The sequence below is a fragment of the Triticum dicoccoides genome, chromosome 4A (genome assembly GCF_002162155.2).
Source record: "Triticum dicoccoides isolate Atlit2015 ecotype Zavitan chromosome 4A, WEW_v2.0, whole genome shotgun sequence".
NCBI classification, from domain to species: domain Eukaryota; kingdom Viridiplantae; phylum Streptophyta; class Magnoliopsida; order Poales; family Poaceae; genus Triticum; species Triticum dicoccoides.
This window is the reverse complement of record NC_041386.1, coordinates 480542106-480550265: the sequence shown is the minus strand read 5'-3', so window position 1 is coordinate 480550265 and position 8160 is coordinate 480542106. Positions and strand designations below refer to the sequence as shown.

Here is an 8160-nt window from a genome sequence, read left to right as displayed (position 1 = left end):
TAGCTCGCCGAGGAGGGGGGCGACGGCGAGTGGCAGATGCAATATGAGCAGATGCTACGCCGTGACGAGGAGGCTCTGCGGCTAGAGGAGAAGGAGGAGGAGCGCGCCGCAGCAGACGCCAGAGGAGGCTGCCCTGGTGGCCTATCAAGCCGCGTTCGGTTGGGCCGGGCCTTCTCCCGTGTTCATTGACCTCACCGGCAGCGAGGGCGACGACGACAAGGGCAAGGGCAAGGCAGACTATTAGGGCAACATGCGAATGGCTTATTAGTTTTTTTAAAAAAAAAATCTAGTTGTTTAAGTGGACTTTGGCTCATGTTTGGCCAGCCATATATGTATAATTATGTTTATTTAGTCAACTTCGGCCACGCTGGCATAAATAGGTCGGCCTCCCGTTAGACACACCTACCGACCCAGATGATAAACCGGATGTGTACGTCCGTCCAAACGAATGAAAAACAGACAAAACATGCGTTCGTTTGGATTGATGCGTTGGAGTTGCTTTAAGCGACACACTCCAACACGATTGAAATGAATCGGTCGCTGGTTCGGAGGTTCTATTCTAAAAAGAAAAAAGGAAAAGAATCGTTCGCTCGCGCGAAAGTTTTCAAATCAAAAAGGAAAATGAAAAAGGAATCGTTCGCTCGCGCGGAGCACACGGTGCTCGGTCGCATAACTGATGTCCTCTCCGGTCACCTCTGCAAACGAGACCTGCCCCCACAACGCCGCCGCCTGCGACGAAGACGGCGGAGCCAAGCACCTTCTCGCCGCCACCATCCACTGCTAATCCCACCACGCCTCTTGCATCCCATTTACCGCCGCCGACGAAGCCCCAGCCCGCCGGCGGCACCTTCTGCCTTCTCACGGATCCTGGGACGGCCGAGCCGTCGGGCTACACTGCGGCGGGCAATTAGTTGGTTCTCCCTCTCCCATCGTTGTGGGGCATCCTTCCGAGGCGCAGTGGAGCAATCGACGGGAGCCCTTGCGGTAATTGCTCGGATTCGAATTCCAGATCTTTTCGGAGTTTCTACGGCAACAATCCTCGCTGGATCGGGATTCCCTTCTTCTAATCGGATCACAAGTGAGGCCTCGGCTCGACTGGATATAAAGTGCAGCCAGCCATCGGTGTGCTTCTTCTCAGATTAGATACAAGCCAAGTCCAATTGGTTTGCCGCTGAAGCAACTCTTCCCCCAAAAGACCTGCTTTTGCAATTGCTCCAATGGAGGCCTGTAGCGTAGCCAGGATAATGAGCTTAGAACATTTTGGCCTGAAATTTTTGCCTAAGCTCCTGGCTCTTTCTCCCGGTTCATTGGGGAAATTCAGAAAGGTCTCGCCACCGATGGAAACTGAAACTGTGTTGAAAAAACTGCCGGAGCTGCCGCAGGATGTATTGAGAGAGGTCTCACCACCCATGGAAACTGAAACTCTGGTGAGAAATTTGCCGGAGCTGCCGCAGGATGTATTGATGGACATATTTTCACTCCTGGAGATACCTGACCTCATGCGTGCGGCTTCTGTCAGCTCCTCCTGGCGCTCCGCGTATACCAGCCTCTGCAGCCAGCTTGAGCAGTACAAACGGCCTCAGACGCCTTGCCTCCTCTACACCTCTGAATCTGCTGGTGAAAACGTAGCTTGTCTCTACAGCCTCGCGGAGAAGAGGGTCTACAAGTTAACTCTCCCGGATCCACCCATCCGCAATAGGTATCTTATTGGGTCCTCACATGGTTGGCTAGTTACCGCGGATGACAAGTCTGAGCTACATCTTATCAATCCAGTCACTGGTCAACAGATTGCTCTCCCGTCAGTGGTCACCATTGGTTATGTAGAGCCAATCTTTGGCAATGAAGGCACACTTATTAAGTATGAATTGTGGGACCAACTGTATGATCCGGACCTAGAGCCCGAAATGTTAAGCTATGCTCCTGACGAGCTTCGTAACCATGTCTACATCAGGGCATTTATCTTTCCAGACCCGTCCACAGGAAGCTACATTGTGGTTCTCATCCATGGTCCAGGATATCAGCTTTCATTTGCAAGGGTGGGAGATTGTAAGTGGACCCCGCTGCCGCCGGGTTGGGACTATGAACAATGCATCTACATGGATGGTCTATTATATGCATCCACGAAATCCGGAAGAATGGATGCTTTTGATCTCACTAGTCCTAACGTCACGAGGAATATAATTGCAGATGAGATTGACATTTACAGTAGTGAGTACAAAGGGGTATTCTACCTTCTTCAGGCTCCATGGGGTGATCTGCTGCAAGTTTGCAGGAAGGCAAAACTCATAGATGCGGGTTATGAGGAGCTCATAGTTAAAACTAATAAAGTCTTGTTACACAAAGTCAATATGGAAGCAGAAGAGCTCGTGGAAATAAATAGCTTGCATCATAACGTGTTGTTTCTTGGGTGTAACCAGTCGCTATGCCTTAGTGCCGAAGAATATCCGCAACTGAAGGCCAATTGTGTCTATTTCACAGATGACGAGGAATGTAATTGGAAGTATAAGACGAATCCCCGGGATATAGGTGTTCTTAACCTGGAAGATGACAGTAGGGAAGAAATTATATCTCCGCTTTGGTGTAGCTGGCCGAGTCCCATATGGATAACACCCAGTCTTACAGTGATGAACTTGTCATTGTGCAAATAGGTATCCTTTTGTAGTTATGTACCTTGGTTATGGGGTCTGTCGACCAAATTTGCCATTTTTTTATGGGCAGATGCTATGACAACTGAAGCATGTCCTGTCTATCTCCTTTTCATATGTTGTTTGTTGTATCTGATGAGACTATGACCGAGAAATAAATATTATGAATGAAAATGGTGCTCTACAACAACTACGTTTTCTGTTCTCACATTTCTTTCCTATTCACATGCATATTCTGACAGAATATTGTTTGTTTGATATTTTCCCCCTTATAACTGATAGTACAAGCCACGTAGTAACCATTCGGTAGAATGGTCTGTTATTCTCTTCTGTATGTGATATTATGTACTGTATTTCTGATTGCATTGATGTTTTCATTGTTCTTGAATCATTTATGTAATTAGGTTGATTCGCATTAACTAGCCATTGAACGTGACATCATTTGCACTAAATATTATCAGCAAATGTTGTTAGTGCAGTTGCTAATCCCTGTTCATGGTTGAAGATAACTGAAGATTTTATTAGAATGCTATATGTAGTCACACTCTTGCTCCTGGGCTACTTCAAACGGTTCTTTCATGCTTTGGCAAGCATTTCTGCTCAGTTACCTTCGAAAAGCGGAAGGTTCTCACTAGAAACAGTTTAGAATCTTTAATTCAGACTGAATGTCACTGTGATTGGCATATTTGTTAGCAGGCTCATAAAAACATGTAACGGTGGCGTTTGTTCCTTGATTAATTGGTTATGCTTTCATCACGGTTTCCTCATTAGGTGAGGAAGTCCTTAGTCGTACAGTGTGCCTCTGGTATGTAAATCCCCCCACCCGAACCCCCTCTGAACTCCACTGCTTCTTATGTAGGTATGCTTAGCTATGCTAATAAAACTCCCTGTATACAAATACAATGCAGTTTGATGCTCCCTGTAAAGCATGGGCATGTCTTGGTTAAAAATGAAAAATGTATGCATGTTGGCAAAATTACAGCATAGAACCCGAGCATAAACACGTGCGTAACTGGTGGCACAACTCGAAATGTTTCCCTCCAAATTAGTCTAGAAACTAATTTATGCAACTCTTGACTATTATTACCCTCACAATTTTCATTGATCCACTCAGTGTATAACGGAAAGCTCCAAATTTCAGAGGTATCTTAATGGTAGAGACTAGAGAATAATCTGTTTTGGTGGATCACGACTACCATCGGTGAGAGGGAATAGCAGAACCCTGAAGCGACAGCCATCAAGCCATCTCATGCTTATTGGGGATCCAATATTCCACTGCAATTTCAAGTTATTGGCGCAGTCTGCCAGAAAAAAACAGGAAAACAACTGTTGGCCCCAGATTCCAAGACGCCTAGGCAGCTATGAATCTGATCTCATGTTGAGGTTGAACAAGGGGCCATGACAGTGAAACATGCAGCATCTTGCGCACCGCATTTCGTCAACCCATGCCTCGCAGTGTAGGTAATCTTCGTCTTAAAATTGAAATCTTCAGGGATCACAACTAATGATTTGAATGATCATTTCTCGTGAATGATGGTTTGGTTTGACCTGACTTTTGTATGGGACATCTGAATGTCGTAATGTAGGCTAGTGAAAAAAATACCCCTTCTTATGAAACAACGTGGTTGCTTTGACATGGGTTTACACAAGAGAGCTGCTATACACACGACGTTTTTGGAACGATGCATGAACGATGCTCCACATCCATCCATTGAATCAGAGAATAAAGCGCTTCATATCCATCTGATTGTGAATCGTGCATGCATCGTGCGTGGAGTGTCGTCTGTCTAGTATTTTCGTTTACACAATTAATATCTTCTGCGATCTTGTAAAACAGCCCCCTTATACTAGAACTAACAAGAGATTTTCAGCACTTCAAAAAGATTGGATGGATGTCTAGCAAATATCGAACTACTCTCTGTAATAGTAGAGAAGATTTTTGTCGATTTCCACTCACACACGCTATGGGGCATTGTGCACGTTCAAGCCACATATGCCCAGATGGAAGAAAACTATGATGGAAACACTCGTCAGCGGGAACTTACTCTACCAAGAACGTGTATGCCTTGGTGATATGGGTGTATGAAAGAAGTTGAATAATATATATAGAGACACACATACCGACCATCAGCAGTAACATCCTCTTAGATATTGATGATGCTGTTCGGAAATCAAGAGAATACACTGACATGGCGTGTCTATAACACTACGGGAAATGGCGTGTCTTTTCTAGCTGCAACCGCATGCAAACTGTTGCATGTGCCCAATGCTATTCGATCGAAGGCTGGCAAGAAGAGGGTTTGTCCAGTTAGGCATGCAAAGGGCTTTTATTTGAAGATATTAATCCTTACGATAAGTCTTAGTTCAGAGACATTATGTAAGGTCCAGATCATTCTGGCTGGTTCTGAATTTACATTCAGACCCTGCAGCTGTATTTAGTTTGTCTTAAAAACAGCCAAAGCGCGTATTTATTTTTGTTGTGGGAAAAGAAGTGTTGTCACTGTAAATACAAAATTTACATACGAAATGACATGAGGCAGAAGATTACTAAACATGCTGGGTGGAAAGGGACAAGCATATGTTGTGCCTGATGCTCCCAGTACGCTAGTTTATCAGTTTATTGCTGAATAAGTGAATATATCACAAGCAGACCAGAATACTGCTACGCGGCACAAACAAACAGGGATCCCTGCAAACATTATTGACTAATCTAGACTGTTACTTATGGATCATAGGATCGTATCAAATGAAATGAGGCAGATGATTACCAAATCGCAGTGTCTTTATTTTAAGGCCAACATTGCAGATGATTACCACATGTGCAAACCTGCTAGTAGGGACAAGATTGCATATAAAATACAGTTAACATGAGACATAAGCAGATGATTACTAACAATTCAGAAGATTGCTAGACATGCTGGGTGAAAAGGGACAACATGCATCCCCTCATGCATTCTCACAGATAATTAACCAGTATGTTCATCAGTCTCCTGATTATGGATCATCACAACCAGAACTGAGTACTGCTACACCATGCAAAAAAAAAAGAAACTGGGAGTATAATGCTAGGATTTGAACAACAAATGACATGACAGAACATGATTAAAAACATGCCCAGAATTGAATCCAGCTTTGACATGTATACTGCAATTCGATTGCATTGGTTGTCATAGTGATTTTCGTACATGCATTCATCACCAAAGGCCATTCACAAGATTTTTCGTACCAAATTATCCAAACAGCACACTAGCGCGCACAGCTCATGCGAAACAGAGTAAAAACTAATGCTAGCACTCACTAGAGAAGCACCAAACAAGGGCCTCATTTGCTCAAACCATGACAGTAGTACTCATGGAGCTGGATGTCCCTCTTATTGGCTCTAACAAGGCAGCCCTTCTTCCTGCAACTTCGCATCTCAACTCCCTTGTGAAACTTGCTGTTATGGCGATCAATCTGAAAAGAAAATCAATGGCATTTAGTCCCAAAATTTATTTCACCACACAATTTGAAATTTCAGAGAACATTTTTTGGAAAGGAAATTTCAGAGAACATAGCTACCTCGTCTGGAATATTGCCGATCACCGGGGGATTTCTAGCACTTATCTTTCTTGCGAAGTCAAGGTAGCAGCCTAGGCACTGCTTCTTGCGCTTGTTGTGATTTTGAGACCAGTAACTAATGTGAACATCCTTCTCATCCTACAAAACATGTTTACTTAGCGGTGATTAAATCTTCCATCGGTAGAAACTAAAACATGGCAAGCGACACTAAGGAAAGATACACATTCTTCACCAAAACAGCTATCTGATAAATCCCCAACTTCAAATGACCAAATGTTTTCAGGTAGGCTTAGCGATGGCTGTAGTCTTGACAACAAAGGGGAAAGGAGCAACCTGACTAGATATAGAGATCGGGGTGGTGATTTATCCTTAGAACGGTCACTTCATCAAGATCGAACACTAGCTAAAATTCCATACAAAGAATCAACACGCTCTGCATCATCCATAAGCAGAGGTGGGCATTTTTCAGGCATTTCTTCAGTAGAAACTAAAACATGGCAAGGGATTGGGGTTTTAAATTGTAATGTAGCAGAATTGTGACCAACTATTCTACATCTACCATTATAGTGACAGCAAACATCAGTTTTTTTAGAGATCTAAACCTGCCTAAACGCTGATGATCGGTCAAAACACGCTGATGAACAGAAAGTAACGCTGATGATCCTCATTTTGCCAATTCAGTCAGGAGCAGAAAGGAACAGGAAAACTGAACTCATAGCAAAAGGAGCGAGCAAGCGCATGATCGATCGTACCTCATACTCATCCTTGTTCTTGTCCGCCTGCTTCCTCCTCTGGGCCTCCTCTCGCCTCCTTTGTGTTGAAATATGAGATGGGCCTAGAGCCCATATAACAATTTCAGATTTGATCTCTAAGGGCCCATGTAGGTGGCATGACAAGGTGGTGGTAAGTTTAGTCCCACCCCGGAAGTGGAAGGAGAGTTTGAGTGGTTTATAAGGGATTCTCTTCCTCATGCTATTGGAGCTTGAGAAGAGATGAGGCCCTCGCGCACTCCTCCTCCTCTTGCCTCGTCACGCCGCGCCGCGCCGCGGGATTGAGCCGAGCCGAGCTCACTCCTATGCGCTTCTTTTTGCCGGTCAGGAACGGAGAGTCTTTGACAGGTAGGGCCATGATCTGAGACGTCGGATTGTGGGCTACCAGCCCACGTGCAGCCGCACATATATATGTGGGGCGCTGCCAACCCTAGCCGCCACAAAACAGAACGCGTCTCCGCCTCCACGCCCACGTCGTTCCCCTGCTGCTGCTACCGCCGGCGACTCCGTCCCGTTCACCGCGTACACGGTTGACGGGAGAGCAGGCCTCCGAAACCCCGCTTCTCCGGATCCTGTACGGGAGAGGGGCGATTAGGTTTTTGGGTAGCGATTACGCGACTGCTCGCTTCTGTTCATGTACGTCCTCATCACCTTCGTCATCACCATGTCGACCGACGCCGACCGTGCCGCCGCTGAGAAGGCCGAGGCTGACAAGAAGGCCGCCGAGGATGCCGCGGCTGCTGCCGCCGCCACCACCGCTGCGTGACCGATTGGAGGGTACACATCGTTTATCCCTCTCGTGTTTCTTTCTGTTGTAGCAGTACTAGCGATATGCGTAGATGTTTCTACTATATGCGTAGTACATGCTCTGTTAGATCGTAATCAGTGTGTTATCAATGCTGTCCATGTCATGCTCATAATTTATTCATGGATTAATTTAATCGGAAAACTGCCTATTTTCTTATCAATCCAAAAACCTAATTTGTGTAGGAGTTTTTCGAATTCTGATTTTGCTGCTGCACTGAAACCGTCCCCGTTTACGGGGACATACTTTAAGCGTTGGCAGACTAAAACCACCTTATGGCTCACGGCCATGAACGTGTTCTGGGTCGCCGGTGTGACTCCCACAGGAACGATCGCTCCTGAACAGGAGAAGGCGTTCAAGGAGGCCACTGTCGTGTTCCTCG

General features: G+C 45.5%; 1 protein-coding gene across 1 annotated transcript; it reads left to right on the top strand.

Moving 5' to 3' along the window:
* The first annotated feature begins 721 nt into the window (after positions 1-721).
* On the top strand, positions 722-2813 carry LOC119286311 (putative F-box protein At4g22660). Its single transcript, XM_037565687.1, has one exon. It carries the CDS (start codon positions 1218-1220, stop codon positions 2646-2648), a length of 1431 nt encoding a protein of 476 aa, XP_037421584.1. The 5' UTR covers positions 722-1217; the 3' UTR covers positions 2649-2813.
* The last annotated feature ends 5347 nt before the right edge of the window (positions 2814-8160 follow it).